The sequence below is a fragment of the Micropterus salmoides genome, unplaced genomic scaffold, assembly GCF_014851395.1.
Source record: "Micropterus salmoides isolate LMB-PRFRI ecotype aquatic unplaced genomic scaffold, ASM1485139v1 Ms_hic_scaffold_8, whole genome shotgun sequence".
Classification (NCBI taxonomy): Eukaryota; Metazoa; Chordata; class Actinopteri; order Centrarchiformes; family Centrarchidae; genus Micropterus; species Micropterus salmoides.
The window spans coordinates 6507429-6529547 of NW_024044570.1; the positions used below are offsets into that span (position 1 = coordinate 6507429).

Here is a 22119-nt window from a genome sequence, read left to right on the forward strand (position 1 = left end):
GGGATGAGTACCAACTTACATGTACAGTGTTCTAGTCATCCTTTGACTCCATAAAAATCAGTCAGTCAATGAAAACATAAAACCATCTTTGAGTCTCTCCATCATCAAGGAAATATTTTTACGTTAGTGTTACTGACTTCCATTGATTTTGGCTCAATAAAAGAGACTACACATCAGTTTTGAAAAGGTTTACGAGCTGTAAGATCACAAACTTTCATATTTACCTTGAGCCTGATTATTATTTTCATTTCTGTATAACAATACAGGGTTTCAGAAATTATGAGTGAGTCAATAAATAGAAAATTTGTCATTTAATGCAACATAATTGTGACTGAATTACAATTAATCTCATGGAAATAAATCACCAAACTGACAGACAGGATGTTTCATACAGGTATATATTACAATGTGCCTTGTTATATATAATACAGTCAGGTTCTGCTTTTAATAAAAATAAGTACTGGAGGAGAAAGTGATACGTTCTAATTTTATTGTAAATTGGACATTATGCACATTACTTAGCGATTGATGACTTGTTAATTAAGCTTGTTAAGTGGTCTCTGCGCTGAGTGAGAGTTCAGACAATGTCAAGTCAAAAAGGCAATTTAGCCAGGAGAGCTGCGAGCTTCAGATCTCACACACAGGACAAACGGTGGGGGAAGTACCAAAATGAGAGGACAAGAACATTGAGCGGCTGACAGTGGTGACAGCTTGTGCCAGAGATACCAGTCAATGAACACAAATAACTTTTTTTTCCGTTGACTGTATGGGACATTAACCGTGAAGTGAGGGGAGTCATTCTTTTCAGCCAAAGGTCTGAGCCAAATAATGATTTGTTTCACCGTCGCAAATTCAAACCGTTTTTTTTCAGCGGGTCAAATGAAAGGCGTGGTCTCACTGACACAATAAATATTGCACACGTGATATTGTATTTTATAAGGATATTTTTGCATACAAGTGTCCACCCCCTTTCCTATGTCAAGTTATATTTTCCCAAATATGATTATCTTTATCACCACAGAGTCAATATACAGAGAAGTTAACAGTGTCTGTATAAAAACAATATAACATCAATGTGTAATGTGTCATCTGGCTGTGAGACCAAACCTTTCTTTGTCCCGTTTCTCTAATTTCTGTACAAAGACGATACAACTATCCAGTCATGCATGTTGTTTGGGAAGGGGTGGGGGAGTTGTCTGTTATGTTCTCAGTTGTTTTTTAAGCATTCTGCATCTCCTTGCCAATCTTGTAGCTCAGGATCTTGTTCCAATCAATCTTGGTGCGTGTCACAGGAAGCTGGCGGCGTAAGGCTTTGAAGGTAGTGTCCGACATGGTCTGGTAATTCTCGTTGATGGCCGTCTGGAAGGAATAAGAGAAAGGCAGAGAAAGATGGAGAGAGGAAGGAGGTTTGGAATATATTAAAAATTAAGGTTTTGAAACGGTCTGTGACTTATGTGATCAGTATGAAAACCTTTTTGCTGCTAGAGACTGAATGTGCAGGATGATGAACTAAAACATAGACTTTTCTGTTTGTTTGAAGAATTTTTACTTAATTTGGTTTTAAGGTAATGATGTAAAATAGCCAAGATTCAAAAATATTTTAATAATTTAGTATGACAGGATTCCCTGCAAGTTTTGGAAAGTCAGATAAGTATAGTTTATTTGAATGGATTAAGATCCAAATTCCCTCAGTGTGGCTTTCTATCCATCGTAGCCTAAAAACTTGACATCCTGAGGAAAATCCTGTGATGGAGGTTTTTCAGAGTGATCCTGACAAGAGTCAAACATGAGCTCACATGAGTCTCATTTTAGGCAATTGTATATCTCATGACAAAAATTTAAGTAAATAAATTAGTAAAATAATAAGCAGGAATCCCCAATGTAATTTTACCCCCCCCAATTGTGTTGTCATAAATCGTCTTCCTACACACATCGAAAGCCACAAGCTAATATGATAACTCAGTTCCGCTGCAACAAGCCTGTAATCAGCATATTTGACTCAGAATATCCATTTCACATTTTTACATACCTGATAGTCATTTTCTGCAGTCTCCATGAGCTTAACAAACACCTTTGCAGTTGTAGCCTCATTCTGAAAGATGACAAGACCCAAAAAATTCAGAGTAGAGGAAAAAAGGTGTCATAAACTAAATATGGCCCCCCCTAAACCCAGAGAACACACAAACGTACATCCTCACACTGCAAATAATTAGGAAAAACAAGATGTCAGCAGGTGGAGCTTCCAGACTGTGATAATGTAGAGGCATTTTGCAAACATTTTTGGAGACAGTGCTACAAAATTTTATATCTAGGAGCACCAGCACAACATACAAATATATCATCGTATATAATGTAAAACGTGTGTGTGTATGGCCATTTACGCTCAATATACAAGTTGCATAGGCCAACCCCTTCGTATCAAAGTGGGTGTCAACGTTTTGCTAACATTAGCTGGGCAGTGGATCTCATTGTCCGTCTGTGTCTTGCTTTGCTTGACTTTGTGTCTGACAAAAGGTAGAGTGAAATACAACTGTTTATTCCGTTTTATTGTCCAGTCCAGACAATATATGGGTGTGATGGCACTCCATCATAGGCGCACATCATTTTAAAACACAAGATAATGATTATCTAGTCTCTCAGTCAAGGTTAGGTCACAACTCTGGAATAATGTAAAATTTAAGTGGTACTCCTAAATTATGTGCTGGTGCCCTGGCAAGCCAGAACTGGAGTGGACTGGATTATAGTGGTACAATCACCATAAATAAATAAAACTAATAGTGAGAATAATATGTTCAGTATATGAGATGCCAGAGATGACTAGAATGGCTTGAATGGAATTTGCTGACAGCTGTAGCCTATATTTGCACATCCAATTTTCTCATCTGTCTGTGTGCACATGAAAGAACTTGTTCCGTTATACTCACATCAATTGACATGGACTCCTGGACCTCTTTGTGGCTCACCAGCTGAACGTTGCCATCTTCATAGTAATGAACCTAGAAAATAAATTAAAGGTTTAGTTTCTCCTCATTGTGTACATAAGAAAAACAAATGTAGAAAAGGAGCAATACAAGCCAGAAACCCAAAAGATACGTTGGTGTTTAAAAAATAAAAAAGCGACAAAGAAACAATCCTTAAATTCACCAAAAGGAACATCTGGTTGTGCACTAAAATAGAAACACTTGATATTCAAGCATGTATTGGATTTGTATTAAGTTTGAACACACTATGTACCAGCACATATACACACACCACAAGAAACAGTTTCTCTATTCACAGACTGAAAGATGTATAAAAATAAAAAATACCTGGATTTTCATGATTCCTGCCACTTGAGTGGTGGAGGGGGAGACAGTAAATTTCCATTCTGACCTCCAGCGTCCATTCCTGTGCAGACAGGAAGAAGAAAACCAGACATGAACCATCATCTCTTAATACAATAACTTATGACTAATTATATCAAACTCCCCTTGCTTTACAGGGATGTCCCATCATGTAAGATCAAACTGAACCTGCAACTGTACTATGTGCCTTGCTAAAAAGCTGCATGTCTGCTTCAGGAAACAGAAATATTTACCACGCTTTTGTCAGTTGAGAAGATCTAGAAGTTAGACGTCATCTTGAGTTTTGTAAAGATCCAAAGAGAGATAAGAAACCCTGCGGGTGTTGTTGAATTGCCTTGTGTCACGTCATATATCATGATATATTAAACATTAACAGATACCTTTAAATAAGCTAACTCAACATTTGATTTTTGAATATATATTCCAATATACAGACAGGTGGTGAAAAACATGACGAAATGAGTGGGGAAACATAACAAAAGCAGGTGCCCCCGTACAGTACACGAGGGGTCACTGAAGGGTGTGAGGAGAAAGAAAATAGTGTGACTCATCAGCCCTCACAGTCACAAGAGCTCAATCCAATGTTACACCTATGGAAGATTGTGGACCAACATAGTCTCTCTACCACCGCCAACAAACCCCCAAATGAAGGACACACCTTAAGATAACCCTAAAGACATCCCTGTCCTTCACACATACTAATAAATTAGCATCAAGACTATTAAATGCCTGCCTGCAGTAGCATCGTATATCGATATAAAACAGACATTTTATTAATACTAAGAAGGAGTTAGACTGGAGAGTGCTATTTTAAAGAAAAAGGGTGTTGGTGGAAAATTCTTAATCGTCTCGGTCAATTTCAGTTTCATAATCTTATTCCAAATCTGCCCTATATGTTCCTCATTACTGAAAATGTCAGACAACAGTGGCGGTCATATACAGGAGCTGTGAGATCATTATACTCAACAACCCATAAGCCTAGTAAAACCCAGCAGCAAAGAGGATTGGTGCAGTTCTTATCCAATTAAATTAACCTGATCAGAAACAGCTCAGCAATGCTTAGGAGAACCAACAGGCTAATGCTCCAGAGTTAAGTGCCAATTAAAGTAATGCCTTTGAAGTGTCTTACACATATCAAAAACAGCATTGCAGGCTTTTTTAGCTTATTCGGTACTTCCACATCTTTTTAAAATGAAGTCTGATTTAGAAACCATCGCTGGGAATTCTACAAGCCCAGTTGCTCTTTCTAAAAAAGAAGATAATCTTGCTTTAAAGTAAAAATGAAAACAGTGAACTGCTTTCTGTGTGTAATGTGTATCCCCCTTAGAAAAGCCAATGTCACAAATCTCAGTGGTGCAAAATGGAAAGAGACAATTAAAAATCACACTCAATATTAACTGTCTCAAACGTACCAGAAGTTTTTTGGTTGAAACTGATGGCACTCGATGCACACGATGACAGTTTGATGTCCGTCGATGGTTTTCCCGTAAATCTGAAGGAAGAAAGAAAAAAAACCAAAACATTCTTTCACTTTAGGTTTTCTTCTCACATTTCTCTGCTAGTTAATGGCCACTTTACTTGGCTCTACTTTACCGCAGTACATGTGAAGCTGTCAAATGAGACTGCGGTTTGTGGTAAACAGCTCGAAAATTAAGCTCATGCTGACGTGCGACTGAGAGACTAATATATACATGTTCAGAAGTAATTTAGTACACAACCACACACAACAAATTCACAGTTTAACTATTTCATGTCTGTAACAGAACTGTACTGTTCACTTTGCATTATTAAATTAAGTAGTACAAAACACTGCCACCATTTCTAAATATTAGTCTACCGTTTCTTCCTGCACTGTACTGGTTGAGTGGAAATAATGACTTTTTCTTATTGTCTTTTTTTCTATGCTCACTGCAAACGACTATATCAGATAAATAATTTTAGATACTGAAGTCTGGTAAAGTAAGTTAAAAATCAGGTTTTATTATCAATCCCACGACTCTATAAGTAATTGGAAAAAAAAAAAAAAAAAAAAAAAAAAAAAAAAAAAGGCCAGCATTATATAGAACAGCACTCACATCTGGAGAGGGTTGATTGTCTGGCTTAACAACGCTAAACCATTGATGGATGCTAGGTGGGAGCTCAGTAAACAACATCTTACTACTCGGTGCACAATCTTGCTGTCTTTACAGAGGATCCAAATATTCTGTTTCTGCAGTGGTTTGTTATAATTTAAGGTTGTAGCAAATAAGAGTTTGATTTCCACAACCTTGATATAGCCATTAAAACGTCATTTATAGACATTTTGTATTTTGGGCACTGTCCAGGATAAACAAACCAAATAGTAGTCAAAGCAAAGAAAAGTCCTTTGCAATCAACCACTCTTTGAAAGGTGCTACACAATGCAACTTCTCCTAAGCAACAAAACACTTACATATTCTGCACACGCTGTTTAGAGAAGTGAAATGGTCATTTTAAACATTCCTAACTCTAACTAATCACATTCCCTGTATATGTTGTTAGGCTATAATTGAACTATTCCTTTTGGGGGTGAACTGTTCCTTTAAATGACTAAAGTTTACATCATCGTGGTTATGAAGTAGGCTGGGACCTACGGTGCAGACTCCATTGGGATAGTGCTCCTTGACGTAGGCCCTGACGGCAGAGTCCACAGCGCTCCTCCAGCCCTCCAGGGAGCTGTCAACGTCCTGGGGCCGTGGGTCGCTGGCCTCCTTCCTCAGGTGGTCGAACTTGAAGGAGATCTTGTTTTTGGGGTCCAGGACCCGGCCGTTCCCAAGGTCACCATGCTCTGTGATTAAGACCTGGGAGGAATGAAGAGAGAGTGAGGAAGACAGAAAAAGGAGAGAGAGATTGGGAAACAAGTGAAGGAGTGAGAGAGGCACCAGGAAAAATGGAATAGAGACAGACGGGTAGAACGAAAAGGTGACAAAGATATGAGTGAACAACAGAAAGAAGAGAAGTGGAAAAGACAGTAACAACAAGGGGGGAGATTTTGTGGAAAGGGAGAGAATAATCAAGAGATTAATTAAAAGGACGTAAAGAGAAACAAAAAATAAAAGGGCGGTGAGGACACAGGAACACAGTCGTCATCCTGAACTTTCCATCTACTTCTTCCACCTCAACACTTAGCTCAGCCTGCTGCTCTATGAGACTGGGGAATTTCAACCCGTGATGTGGTAACAAAGGGACATGATGACATCTTTACACGAGACACTGCAATCATTACAGAAGCTAACACACAGCCATTCATTCACCGTCATGTCCAACCTTCACAGAAACTCAATGGAGCATTAAATGACATTAAATTAACGATGTGTTTGTGATCTTGTTTCCTGTGGAAGCAAAGGAGAACACTGGGACAAGGGGGATTAGATGATCCTTTCATCCATTCCCCCTTGCCCCCTTCTCTGCTTTCATGCCCACAAGACCATAATATTAGCGCAATCATACAAAAAAAATTAAATAACCATATTATTTCCCTGCTTTCCTGTCCCTTTATGTTGCTATGTTTTTCTGTTATTGACATTTGTAAAGCACATTGGGTTACACTTTTATATAAAATGCACTATATATTGTAGAACAGTCTGAATGCTGCTCTGTGAGACAGAAAATGTCTTTGGTCTTTATCTTTTGTTGAATTTTAGAGAAACTGTAACTCTTCTTTAAAACTCCTTTTTACATTAGTTTTCATGTTGTGGCACTGCACTATTGCTGAATGAGTACAAAGAAACACTATAGCACTCCTTAAAAAAAAAAGTGTGGTTTTCATTGCTGACATGAACAGTTACACATATGACTGTTGAACCCATATTGATATAGTTTATAAACATGCACATTTATCTCAGCTAGAGTTACACTTTTATCTGTGATGTGCATCAGTCATAGCAATACACAAACTTGACTGAAATGATGTGTTTGGACTTATATTATTACTACTCCTCATTTATATAGTCCCACCTCATCATATTTCCATTTAAACTTGTTACCACAGCTATGATAAATAGATTTTTAATTAGAATAACAGTATTAATTGAGGAGTCCCAAATTGAAAGTAACACATATGGTGCAGCAGCAACAGATTCTCATGTGACATGAACAGCATGTATGAGACGCTGAATGTGGTGAAGGGTGTGAGGAGCATAAGGAAAGTGGGAGAAATTAAGCAGTGAGCAGATTCACCCCATGATGTTTTTCCATTTCATTTAGTCTTTAGGTAAAAACTAAAGCATAAACTCACTTGTTCTTCATAGCCATCGACTTTCACCGGGGTAAACTGGTCCAAGTTGTACTGTGCAAATGCACTGCAAAGAGAGAGGAAAAAAGTTACTTCACACACTTCAAACTCAGTACTTTGTCTAAACCTCATTTCTGGATTTAAAGGTATCGTCTACAATTTATGCTGACAGGCATAATAAGTCTAAAGCTGAGGACTCGTTTTCTCTTTTATTTATAAATACTATAATATTTATAAATACTATACTTGTTATATATACCCTGTTAATTATATTTAAAAAAAAAACACAGGAATGTTTACTTTAAAGCATTTTTACAAATGCAAAAGTAAGTTTTTCAAGACCTAGAAATAGCTCAAGACGGGAAACTTACTGCGCTGCACCTTCCCTGAGAAGATTGTCATTGTTGAGCAGCAATCGCACATCTGAGGAGAAAAATGGTAAGAGAGGAGAGGAGAGGAAGAAGGAGAAGAGAGAAAGAAGACAGGTACAGGAGATTAGCACCATGACACACGCCAACACAAAAGACAAAGCTGCCTGGAGTCAGTCTTTGCAGCATTTATGTCAGGGGAGTGAAGCAGACATGGTAAATTATCTCTGTGGAAAAGGCTGTAAAATCACACTGAGATGAAAGGGGACAAAGAGGCAGGAGGGGACTGTGTTTTAGTGTGTGTGTGTGTGTGTGTGTGTGTGTGGCTGTCAGGCTGTGATAAGAGGTAGTCAGACAGCCCGCCGGCGCTCCTCTGAGGTGACGACTTTTATCGAGGCAGGATGAGGCTTTAACGATGCCAAACACACACACACACACACACACACACCCTCTGAAGGGGCACTACTTTAACAGTGTGGTGTCAACATTGGCGCTGCCGGGTGAGCTACAATTTGGCCAAAACGTCAAAAAGCCTCATTTTGCTTTCTCAGTGGCCACAGTGGTACAATAAGTAACACATGAACACAAACTGTTTCCATTTCTGCTCCTGTTGAGCAACTGCAAAAGCTATTATAGCGCATTAGGAACATGAGCTCAGTTTCACAACAGTTAATCTATATCTAAACAGCAGTTTTTAAAATGAAACAAATGTATCTTGTATATTTCAACATCTTTGACTTTGGCACCACCCATTGGTAGTATCAATTAAGACACTACAATGCATAAAGTTATATTGCAGTACAATCTAAAACTCAAGTTACAATTCCACTGATTCCTCCTATGTCAGGTCTTTCCTGACCATGCCATTTTAATTCCTCCTTGTTAATTTTATTTCAGCTCAGAAATGTGAAGAGGTGACAAATTTGTTTGAGTGGGATCAGTCTGCATCAACTTCACCTGTGTTAGAAACTGCAGCAGTCAGTCTATTTCTATAGGCCCACAGTGACAAAAATAAACTTATGGTTCAACGGCCAAGGATCACAGAACTGGAAAAAACTAAATACTAGCCTAATGCTTCAATCAGATATTGCTCACTGAGATACAGTTAATTTGTATTTGGAAAATATTATGCAATACAAGCATATGATCACAACCACTGGGGTCAGCGGGACTGTTATTTATTAAAAACAGCGATAAGAACTTGTCGGGTTCTCATGAGAACATTTTAGATTTGTGATTGCAGGAAAAACACAGGTCTAAGTAACGATGATTTCATTAACGCGCCAGTGAGCCATGCCGTAAGCTGTCATGCAAAATATCAGGGTCCTGGCACTGGAACTGAAATTAATGCAGCCACTATCAACATTATTAGTTACGCCAAGTAAACTGTCCATTGCTCTAATTAACTTTTCTACACTAGTGTCAGGTTGTCAAGTATTCAGTTGGGATTTTTTCTGAAAACTCTAGTAGACAACAAAACAGTATTTTGGCTTTGTTTCCATGTCAGAATGTTCCTCGAGAGAGTGGCTGGGTGATCTGATAGTGGGTAAATCCTATATTCGAATGCTAAATCTAATAAAAACACTTAAAAAAATCTCAATTATGCTGCATGTAATGGCTTACATTATGAAGCTGCATGCCTTTGCAAAATCATACATTATATTCAAACAGAAGTAGCTCTTTTGGGGAATGCTACAAATTAGATAATGAACAGTAGAGAGGTGACAGATATTGAACGGGAGAGGAGGAGGTATGACATGCAACAGAAGTCCACAGCCCGCTGGCCTATGGGCAAGAATGCTGACCCCACCTGGACCCCAAGAACAGGACATCAAAACAGAGCCAGTTCTGAGCAATAAGATGCATTTTACAGGTTAAAAAACACACACATTATGGAGGAAAAGAAAGAGAGCACTTACCATTGAAAACTTCGTTGAACTCTCCTGGCGGGGCATGGATGACAAAGTTAGCTGCTATGCGTACCTGCAGACAAAAACAAAGTAAAGAGTTTTATTACATTTTAATTGCACATTTCTTTTTTTGACAATTAGCAACAGACAATTCCCACCAAGAAAGTCATTTTGACCATGAAATGAAGACGTCAGCTGAAGTTTAAGCTCACCCTAGTGCTGTGCTCACTATATGTTCTCACATTTAATGCCTAAAATTCAGAATGTAAACACTGAATATATGCAATATATGTATGCTATGTTGCCAACAGAGGGTGTAATTTTACTGTGTCACTGGTTTGGAGGGTGGAGTGAGCCGGTTAAATGTCTCTCTCAGTCTTCAGCACATTGAGGAATCATTTTTTTCCTCACTTCACTTCTGCTGCACCACAACACTTCCTGTTTCCAGGTCACATGTCAAAGTGACAGTGATACAACGGCCCCTCCCTCCCCCGCATGGTTTACAACCATAAAAGGACATAAAAATGTGCTGAGAACTCTTGTACACATGCTCTCTCTCGCCCTACCTCTTTATCTCTCTACCATTGGCAGCTGGCAGGGTACAGTGGCTCAGCTAGGTTCCCCCTGGTCTAACAAGCTGGTGTATCAGGGAAGGTGTTCATATGTATGACACACACACATATATATATATATATATATATATATATATATATATATATATATATATATATATATATATATATATATATATATATGTGTGTGTATGTGTGTCCCCGGGGCCCTTATTAGCAGTGTGTGTTGTTCTGGCACTCGCGCAGAGCTGCAGATTGATTCTTGCTAATGAGTGATGCTGAGAGAAAAGAAGACACTTGGGGAGCAACATGTGCACGTTTGTGTATGTCCGTGTGTGATGTTGAGATCAAAGTTTATCTGAATTAGTCTAATCCTCTTTCATTAGATCATCATGACCCACTTCATGTGAACTATCAACAATTCATAACACAATGGAGGTACGTGCGTTTGTGTGAACGTGAGACACATGCACACACTTCACGTCAGTTAAACAGCTGGTGGAAAATTGTGTTTGTTTGTGTCTTGAAATCCCTGTGGGGAGAGTAATTTGCACAGGGTCTCCCTCATTACACTGGATGGCAGTGTAAACAGACTTTGCATATGCAGAGAGCTTCTCCCACACTCTCCAGAAGCCTCTGCTACAGGAAGCAAGTTTACATAGTAGTGAACCAAAGTTATCCAGATCAGTTGCTTTTTGGAACAAGCCCTGATGACTGAGTCTGTAACAGAAAAACACAACTTTAGCTCTTTAACTCACTTGGACTTAAGGGAAAGGACCAAATATGTTAAGATGTCTTAAAGCCCCTAAGTGCAATAAAACTGTCATCTGTTGAGTGTTCCTCAAATGTTAAGTTGCTTTGGATAAAAGAGTCTGCCAAATGAGTAAATGTAATTAAAACAAATATTGTGTAAATGTATTAAGCAAGCAAAAATATGAAACATTTGCTGGTCCCAGCTTGTAAAATGCAAACATCTTCAGATATTCTTTCACTGATATTTGCTAAATTAAACAATTAATTGATTATTTAGGAAAGTAATGAATATTAAAAATCAGCTGCAGGCCCAAGGAACAATTGTCAAAATGCTGGTTAAATCTTCAAAAAAATAAAACATGGATACAAAAATGTCTACATTATCAGATTTGTCTGCAGTATTGTGAACAACTAGATCTGGTGTAAATATAGTTCAGCAGGACCACTATAATTACTGCTGGAGATTTGGGTATACAATGTCATAGTCAGCAATAACAACATTATACTTTCTGTGTCTTGTCTCGCTGTTTTACTGTAATGTAATACTGTAATGATATCCATAAATCAGTTTTCTGAACCTTTTCTTATCCTATTCAGCGTCACAGGGGGCTGGAACCTAACCCAGCACGACTGGTGAGAGAAGGTTACACCCTTTACAGGTAACCAGTCAGACACAGAAAGACAAATACAGTCACACCTACAGGAAATTTAGTTTCCTATTCACCTGCCTCAAGACAGGCAGGTTATGGAAGAAATCTGAGCAGGCCACTGTAATGGCATTTCAAATCCACCCTGGCAAGAATAAAGGTCTGGGTGAAACACTGAATTTATAGTGAAAGTGTTTGGCATAAAAACAGATTTCAAGACGCTGAATGCTTTAAAAATTGTCTGGTATTATGAGATATTTTAATCCACCTGTGAACAACTGTGTGAACAATTAATTGTATATGGCCTACAGCTAAGGAGAGACCAGTAAAGACTGCAAAGGAATGGGCAGGGATGGTTTTACAAATCACATCTGACAGCAAAACTGTTTTAGGGAGCATGGAGTGGAGAGGAGATGAAGCCAAGGAAGTGTGATGTGGTTTAAAATGACTCACTTGACAGGAGGAGGAGGAGCATGATACTCCATTAGCAGATTATGAAAAAGGCGTTGACTGTTAAAAGCTAGTTAATGACTACTATGGGTACTACTTCCTCTTCCTCTAAGTACCTCAAACCAGTTCTTCTACTAATGTACTTAGACAACAGACTACATTTTTCTATGACTATACAAGCATTACACATTAAATAAAAATTAGTATAGTAAAAAATAGTTATTTACGTGTTAAACATTTTCCCTGTTTCTATTCTTTGTTAATTATCCTGTGTGTTTTTTGCATTTTTTTGTTTTATTGTATTATTTTGTATACTATTTTTGATCTCTTTAGTTTTTTTAATATTCCCATATTATATATATATATATATATATATATATATATATTCATTCAAGTCCTGTGTACACATGTAAGCACCAATACATACCAAGACAAATTTCTTGTATGTGAAAATGTACCTATCAATAAACCTCATTCTTATTCTGATGTTTACCATGACAAGATACATATACTGTTTGAGATTATGGCTTTAACCATTTTTCTTCCTGGTTGCCTTTTAGTGCCATTCTTGTAATCAAGGAACAAAATATTATACTAGTGCTGTTGTCATTGTAAGATGCTGCTGGATAGCAAGTTGGTACAGCGAGTAGCTCAACCACAAACCTTTTGTGTAGACAAGAGGAAATATTCCTCTTCATGCACTAGTTTACCAGCTTTGTACCAAAAAGGAATCTATATAGAACCTTCCCAGAGACGAAGAAAATGAATGTAAATGTTGTAACGTGGTCAGTTTCTGAGAAACACCAGCCAATAACTTTAGACCAAACTTAACTTAAATCTATTAGACTTTGAGATATCTTGTACACTAGCAGACAAACGGACCCAAAGTCATGACCTCCTTTGCAGAGTTAATTACTGTAGAGCAGCATTGTTACAGTGGGACACAAACTACTGGGACACTAGTGCTCTGAGACTAGGGCTGCACAATATATCGCCAGAGCATTGTCATCGCAATGTGCTCTTGCGCAATAGTCACATCACAGAAATGTGCAATGTCATGCAAGTAAAATTAACTCAACCTCAAAACACATTTCTCATTTTCCATGACTAATCTACAAGAGAAGTTTGTTTGAAGTAACATCATTTACTCCGATTTAAGGGTTCTTAGATCAAGGTGTTCTCGCAGACAGACATACAGTTGACATAAATAGATGTAGAAATATATAAATATGTAATAAACAAATGCTAGTTATATAAGAATAAAAGAAGAATGGAGAAAAATAATACAACTGACAACACAGTTCGTAACTAGTGACTGACGAGCAGGCTCTGCATGCACAGTGAACCAGCAATCCCAATATTATTCTTATCAGTTGATCAATTCTTTTAGGATGCTTAATTATTATAACTGAAGTAATCTGATGAAACGTCCTGTATTTTTTCATATCGCAATATATATCGCAGAAAATAAATATATTGCAATGTTTTTTCCCCAATATCGTACAGCCCTATCTGAGACTTAGTTTTAGGTTTGAGCACTGACTGCCACCATGCTACATGAAGGACCGTGCTTGAAGCAAAGAGTCTGTGGAAAATTTTATTAACTAACTCAAATTTCCTTGCTGTTCTATCAGATAAACTTCCACAAGTAGTCTGACCAAGACATAAACATTTAAGTGTTACGCTGTGAAGATGACGTTATTATGATGCCGCTGTTTGCAAAGTGGAGGAAGAGAGAGAAAATAGCGAGGGACAAAGAAGAAAGGGTCCAAAGTATGGGATTATTTTAAGATAAAGAAAACAACGACTCTGTAATGTCACAGTCCGTCCGCCGTAAAACGAAACTTGTGTCGCCTACCAACAGCACGACGGCACCTTATCAGAAAGCACGCGGTGTTCTGCCAGCGGACCACAGACAAGGTAACAGTAACAACAACTTTAGCATTTAACTGAAATCATGATTGATTGTTGAGTTGAAGGCTAAAGTAAGCCGCAGTCCTCAGCTGAAAATGTCCACACGTGTGTTTGTTGTTCTCCTCTTTGGGCCGAGAGTTGTAACCTCATAGTCATGAGTTAACTGGCTGTCGGGGAGCTGCACCTTTTTATTCCCCTCCAGCTCTCTCTGTAGCTCAGACAATCCCTGCTACCTGCGTGTGCTGATCCATCCTTTCACCCAGATTCTTTGTCTTTATAATCGCTATCTTTATAATAAGAAACAACAGCTGTTTCGTGTTCAGGATCGCTCATTTCCCGTTTCACATTTCACGTGATTTCACATTTCGGGTGATGTTTGTGTTTGTAAAGCAGCTGTCTGGTTGTTGGTCTGTTTCTGTTGTTGGTCTGATGTTTGCTGCATGACACACTATGAATTTCCGAAAGAACCAATAAATATCCATCTTAAATAGTAAATAAATATCTTAAATAGTCTTGAGTTATTCATTGTTGGATGGACAAATACTCGGAAAAGATTATTGGCATAATTTGTTTACCACAGCTGTTGTTTTGTTTCAGTGCCAGACGTTTAAGTCTAATTTTTTATATCTGGGATTTTCAATTCAGCTTCTGAGTTCTGCATTTAAGGGCAAAGACGGAAGAGAAAAATTAAAACTGCACTGCGGTTGAGATCTCTTTACATAAACATACATGAACATCCACATAGCTGTGTGCAGTTGGGGGAAACAGAAGGACTGACTGCAATTTGTCGAGTCAAGTGAGGCTGACAATTGATTCTGTGTGTGTGTTTTTGTGTGTGAGTAAGTGTTATCTAAATGACTCAATCGCAGTCATCATCATCATCATGAGCTCAGACAAAGTCTTTCTTTTGCTTTTGCTGGAAGAAAAGGGCGTTTATCTCCCATAGTATTAGGGGCAGAGTCTGAGGAGCTGGCATGAAGGCGTGAGCTAACTAAGAAGCTGGAATACAACAGAAACACACACACAAAGAACATGGGACCTCCTGTAGTGTGGTCTCTTTGTGCTCTCTTGGCCTAGACACCAGCTGGTCTCTTTTCTTTCAACCTGCTCACTGTACATTCATCCTCATATTACCCTTGCAACACTTACTCCCACTGCACTATCCCAACTCCACCCAACACCCTTTTAGGAAGCACCCTTTCTTAATCCCACCACTGGCACTGAATCCACACTTATCCTAATCCTGGCATCAAAATCGCCTTATCACACAAATCCAGATCCATGAAAATAATGTTAATAGTAAAAAAAAATAACACCGCGGGAATAAACGGAGACAGTATTTTGGCCCGTGGGCATTTTAAGCAGCATCCTCACCCTGAGTTTGATCCCCTTCCCTGGCATGCTTCCACTTCAATATCCTAGATAGAAAGGAAAAAGAGAGTCCTGGTGCCCTGAAAAGCTACAGCAGAGACAATGCCATGTTTTGAGGAAGACCAGTCTGATGTGGGTGAATTATGGGGGGAGGGGGGGGGGTTTGGTTGGCATGTGGGTGCAAAAATGTTATGAATAATAAGTCCACAGCGTGATGGCAGAGATTTGAGGAGGACTGTCAGGCAGCCGTAGGCTAAATAGAAATTTTCCTCTGCTAATCAAAATGAGGAGGCGACGGCTGGTCGGCTCCAGATTAAATAGAAGAAAAAAGGGTCAACGTCTCTGATGTTGGAAATAAATGCTGTCAAAAGCAGAAGCTTGGGACTTTATTGAAGGGGGTTTCCTAAGAGGAACACTGTGTACTTTTCTAAACCAGAACCGTGCTTCATATTTACTCAGGCTCACACCTGCTCTACTGCCTTAGCTTCATATATCATACTTGTGATTTTGCAAGTTTCATTTCATTAACTACAAATCACCTAATGCAAATCATAAATGGCATTACTAATGAGCATTTAAAGTTTTCAGACTGATTTCCTTCAGTCCAGGCATCCCCCCAGATTCAGTTAATTCAAGTCAGTTTCTTGGTGATCAGTCATCGTGAAGATTTTACCACCTTTTTTTTCCTGTCCAACATATGTGAAATCTTTGAGGCAAAGCAGCTTTGGCAGTGACAAAACTCCCCAGATTGCCTTCAACAAAACACAAGATTTTGAGGCCCGTTTTCATTAATCAGCTATGTTATCTTAAAAATAAAACAATAAAAAACAGGCCGAATTCAGAAAGTAAAAAAAGGATGTGTGTATCTGCGTGCATCGTGGCTGTCTTGCCACTGTGTCTCCTTCGATACTAATCACCGCAGTCAGTCATTTTCAAATCCTCTAAACCATCAAAATGTTCAACTCAAAATTAAACACACATGCTGAATACTTTGGGAGGGATCAAACTTGTCACCTTGCAGTTAATGGATGTACTCAAACTGAATAACACTGACTTGTCTACTTTAGAAGTGCACATTTGTCCCCTTTAGCCTACACCCCAATGACTACAGTGTGCCTGTACAAGTAGTATCATTTTACCCCAAGCAGCCTGCTATGCAATATATGGAATATCGCTGGCTTGCATTACTGCCTCCAGTATGCAGCTACTGGTCTTAACAAATCAACCTTTAACATGTTATAAGAAACTCCTTGGTCTATCAGGTTGTAATCTGGTTAAAAGCTCAAATTCTTAAATGTCCGTACTGATCTAGAGTTTCTCAAGCTTCTAATAAAACCTATCACCACAAGTAACAGCTGTCAAAATGGTCTGGTGGAGAAAACGGCGAGTTCTCTGCACTAACATCAACTAAGGAGGCTCCAGCTGAGTGTTTAGACAGAAAAACAGACATAGTTCTTTCCTCATCTCCAGACCTCTTGCATTGCTGCAGGCACGCACAGACAGCCCTCCTCTGTCTGCAGTTAAAGAGAGATGGCACAAAGTTTTCAGCATTCAACTATGCTATAGTTTATATGCTTTTTTAATGCTGTTGGTTCCAGACAGCTGTTCACAAGCCAAGCTCAGGGCCACCAAGAGTGCTGTTGGAGTTTCCAATGGTTCACCACTTAAACAAAGCAAGGTTTAATTCATCATTATTTAACTCAGAGGGGTATTGTAAGAAAGGATTTGCAGTTTATCTAAGGGTTCTTTATGGCCCTTCTTGCCCTGACATCAATATAACCTTCAAACTGAGAAAAGAAAACTTAATCAAAGGAGGTGCTGTGGTCTCAAGTGCAACAGTCTGAGTCATTAAGCAAGTTGAAACTGGAGCATATCTTTTTCTATCTTCTATCACAATAATGCATTTTATTGCCATTTCTGTGATTTATTGTATTATTGTAAGTGACTTTGGTTTGCACTTTTGCATAACATCATATTTTTTGCACAGATCCAGTTGGATGCGTAGCTTAAATATCTATAATATCTACACATGGGATCTAGTGGACTTTGTGCGACTATGTGCATTATATACATGGCTACTGGGAGCACCAATCAAGCCACTATCCCTGGCATTGTCAGCAATATGCCCTGTGTTTACTATAAAAGTTAAATAAGTTATCTGACTTGTTATGCTAACTTTACCTGCTGTAGTCCCAGTTGGCTGTTGTTGTTCAGTGCTTTTCTTACAGTGAAAAGGAATCTCTTTGCTGTTAAATGTATTTATTTTTTTATTGGATTTGTGTGCTGCTTGCTTCAAAGAGTTGTCTTGACTCTTGACTTTAGCAGCTGTCTTATCACATCTATTATCCTCCATTGTAGTTTTTCCTGTATACTTAACACATGTTATCAGCACTTTAGATCACACAAACATGCACACATTTATAGCTAATATTTCTTCTCTCCCAGTGCTGGTGATCAACAAGTTCTGATGACAATTAACCAATCATTCAAGCAATCACTTATTTAAATCAATCTTCAAGCAGAGACATTAAAAAAAATTAAGGCTGCAAGTAAAGAGAGGTTTGAGCCGTATACCACACACAGTATCTCAAACACTGTTGATTACATTTTTGTACAACTTTAAAGAGTGCTGTGTCTCATGTCTCACAGTGGAATTTGATTGGCCTATGGGGGAATTGTTGCTTCCTCTTTTATCTCTGCTTAAGAATGTGTGCCGGGTTCTCCTAACAACTATCTGCAATTTCAGTGCTAAAATCATTGCATAAAGATTTCTTTGTCAATAACACAGCATACAAAAAGAAACACAGGAAGTAACACTTAACTTTTAGAAATTCTACCAGACATCGTCTAACTGTATACTCATCTCTTTTGCCAAGAAAGCGTTAAGCTACAAACACATGGTGAAACTCATCACATCAGCATGAGTATGAATGGATATCATTAACAACGCCACACCACCATCACATTACTAAAGCAAGTTTTAGCAGAATGTATGAGTTTTGGTTTTGATTAATCTTGCAAGTCTTTTTTTTAAAATCTGTCTTTTATATTGAAATTTATACCTTGCTTTTACAATTTTACCATGTAGCACTTTGAGATTCGTTTCAAATGTAAAGTACATTACAAATAAAATGTATTATTATTATTATTATTATTGAAGCTTGGGGAGAACTAAGACTATATATATATAAGCCTTTTTACAAGATTATGTATTCTCGCCAAAAAACTATTTTTGCTAACTAAAGGTCTGCTCCTTTCTGAAACAGGAACAACAGCCCAGACACCTCAGTTTTTATTTTAAGGCTAGCAGAAAATGTACTTCTTGTGTGAAGATACAAAGTAGGCTACCCAATTGAAGCTGCCACTTGCTTAAAAATTTAGGCTGTGGCTAGTGGGTTTGTTTACTCTGTCAATCAATTTGCCCTGCACCAGATACTTATTTCAGATCTTTTCTTACAATAACAAACAATCAGGTTGGCAGGCAAAATGTTCTTGTACCTGCCTAGGCACTTAATTACAGACAAAGGAACTAACTGCAAACACATTGAGTAATGACAGTTTCCTGTAATATACTTGTGTGGTTTGCTTGCTGTAATCAGGAAGCCGGCAGGCCAGTGCCAAAATGACTCAAAAAGACTACAAGCTGTACTTGGTATCTGTGTCAGAGATTAGACTCTTCTTGCTGTTTAATCATTTACAAATGGAAGACACTCTTTAGTTATTCCCAATCAGGGGGCTTTCACATCTGTTTCTGGAATAGAGAACACAACAGAAATTTCTCATCCCCTGGGACACATTTAGAAGTACTTTATAGGTACAAACTTAAAACTATTTACTGCATTCGACTTGCTATCAAAAAGACATGCCCTGGGTTACCCATCAAAACCATATCTCCAGGCTGCTTTTTCCAAAACAGCCATCACAGTACTGTCAGATAATAGCAAGTTGGGATTCCCAGAAAAGCTGCTCATGCAGTGTTGTAAAGTACCAGCACCTGAGTGTTAAGAGATTTTGGTGACTCTACCATTCAGCAGGTCACCAAACATAATTTAGAGTTTTCCTTTTATTCTACAAATCATGACTGGCCAGTGAAAGAGTTATTCAAATGAACTAGTGCATTTTGGAAAGTCTTTCCCCACCTTCACTGTGTTAGGCAGATGAAAATGCACATTTCCTCTCTTTGCAGTTTTATTCTGAGCTGCACAAAACAGGCTGGGGGACCAGAACAGATGGCTGATTGGTCTGAGCTAATGACTGACGAGAGGACCTCCAAAAGTACAAAATGCATCTGCAGTACTTTTAACAGCAGAACATAGAGTGGATGCACAATGTAGCCTAATTGGTCCCACGCCAATCATAATCAGAGAAGGAAGTGAACAGCTTCTACCAGCTAAATACAGCATATTGGTCGTAACTTGTTCTCTACCAGTCAGCCCGGCAAGTCGCCAACCATTCTTTCATCTCAACAAACTCAAACCCTCGGGTCATACAGTGACAATTGTGCGGACCAATACCTCAAGAGATGAAAAGAGTGCCCATCCTCTTCAGAGCACCAACATTCAAAGTTGTTACCTTTTTTTTAACCACAGCTTCATGTCATAATCACATCCGGAAACATCTATTGTGAAGCTAATACATAACAAAATCACAAGGTGGCCACAATCAACCTACACGCCCTGTAATAAAATGCTCAGCTAACAGCAGAGTGTTGGTGAGCATGACACAGTCACACCAAGGGGTCAATGAGCTGCGTAAACTTTGAAAAACTTCTAACTCTGATGCGGAACAGAACAACATAAACCAGGCCTTGTTATTACTGCCTGGTATATTACATAATAAACAGAGAGGCAACTGAGGAGTTCACAACAAACAGTTATTTAGAAGAATGTTCATAATGGTGACGAGATATTAACAAGCTGGGCAGATATTCTGACTGCAAAATCAAAACAGACACTAAACTGGGTATCAGGTACACATGTTTGTATACACATACCTCTGTGTATGTAATGAGAAATACTTTATTGATCTCAGAGGGGAAATTCTTTACCAAACCAAGACTTGTTTTTACTATTTATTTATTTATTTACTGGCTATTTTTGTATTTGATCATTGAATCATTTAAAATACATCACATAATCAGAGCTCACAGAGATCAGAGCTCATAGAGATGTCTAAAATGTGCTTACGTCTGACCAACTATGACAAAACCAAAGATTACATTTACAATGACTAAAAATCAAGTAAGTCTTCACGACTATATCACAACTATAGCCACAGACGGTTTTTGCCAACTGTTTGAAACAATAATTAAATTGTCAATTAGCTGATAAATACTTTCAGCAGTAGTGCTTAAAGCAGCAGTTTTTACACTGTTATGCCTCCTTCAAAGCTGTTTTCAATGAGTCTGTCCAAAAGGCAAGCACAGCTTAACAGAGAAGACAGATTACAGTAAAACTAGGTTGGCAAAATAAGTCAACCCATTTAGCAGGACATTAAAGTGAAGTGGAAGTAGGAGTCCTGCAGACAGCTCACATACATGCAGCTGAACACGCTGATGTTGTGGTATTGCCTGTATGATCTTTTAAGGAAATGGCCAGATGAACAGTGCTTGTACTGCCACACAGTAGCAGGGGTGTGACAGGGGACAATCCCTGCTTAGGGTATTGCATTTATTAAAAAGATGTAGCGTCTCATCTCATTAATTTTAATACTTGTGAAGTGCACATATGAATACATATTCTATACTATAATTGCTTAGTGTGGCGTTACATGTTAGGTCGTTTCCATCATGTCATGTAGCTCGTAGTTCCCACATCTTTTTTACTGACTCAAGCGCTAACTTACTTATGCAGTGGGTTAGCAGGTTAGCCTGTAGATGCCTATAGTTGCTGTCATAAGGAGAATTAAATCCTGCTTTGCGTAAAACAATCTGATAATCCACCACTTTTAATAGTTTTAGTGTAACGACAAGCGGTATCAAAGAGCAAAAAAGGGCGTGTTAGTTAAGTCTAGCTGTCTGTTAGCAGGATGCGGCTATGCTAAACTAACTGGCTAGCGATCTTCGGTGTATGAAAACTTCCATAACACAAGCAACCAGAGACACACGGGGGGTGAAACAGACCCCCCAGAGAGGAAAGCTTAGGTGAATTTCTAATAGGTACGCGGGTCCTATTTTGAGTCAGGACCGTACAAGGAGCCTCCGTTTTCAGATTCGCAAATGAGCGGAAGTTGAGCTAAAAATAATAAGAGCAGAAGCAGCAGCGGTTGTGCTGAGGCCTGGGTTTTCTCCAAATTTAATTAACACCGGTCGACGCCAGTATGCGCAGACGAACACGGGACAGACGGACTCAAATGCAACACAAAATTCAAGCGCTAACACCCCCCGCTGGAGTTTATCTAGTGATTAAATAGGCATCTTACCTTTTCCTCGTCGGATAGCTGCTCCTCATGATCCGCCATCTTTTCTTCCGGCACCACCAGCTTGTCAGAGCCCCGTGACGTCATCACATGGGTGGCTTCCCAGCTCTGCTTCAACACT

General features: G+C 38.7%; 1 protein-coding gene across 1 annotated transcript; it reads right to left on the bottom strand.

The window, feature by feature from the left end:
* Positions 1 to 294: 294 nt before the first annotated feature.
* Positions 295 to 22119, bottom strand: LOC119893954 (F-actin-capping protein subunit alpha-2). The gene is made up of 10 exons (XM_038706382.1): positions 22002 to 22119; positions 9884 to 9947; positions 7968 to 8019; positions 7600 to 7663; positions 5957 to 6163; positions 4757 to 4836; positions 3309 to 3387; positions 2925 to 2996; positions 2030 to 2092; positions 295 to 1359 (listed from the first exon to the last, which is right to left on the bottom strand). Exons 1-10 carry the CDS (start codon positions 22083 to 22085, stop codon positions 1219 to 1221), a joined length of 906 nt encoding a protein of 301 aa, XP_038562310.1. The 5' UTR covers positions 22086 to 22119; the 3' UTR covers positions 295 to 1218.

Excerpts from the sequence above, each read along its gene's own strand:
- LOC119893954 (XM_038706382.1), bottom strand. The coding sequence starts at position 22,085 with ATGACGTCACGGGGCTCTGACAAGCTGGTGGTGCCGGAAGAAAAGATG. Across the intron at positions 8,020-9,883 it reads GTTCAACGAAGTTTTCAATG|ATGTGCGATTGCTGCTCAAC; the intron begins GTAAGTGCTCTC and ends TTTTCTCCTCAG. Across the intron at positions 2,997-3,308 it reads CAGGAATCATGAAAATCCAG|GTTCATTACTATGAAGATGG; the intron begins GTATTTTTTATT and ends TTTATTTTCTAG.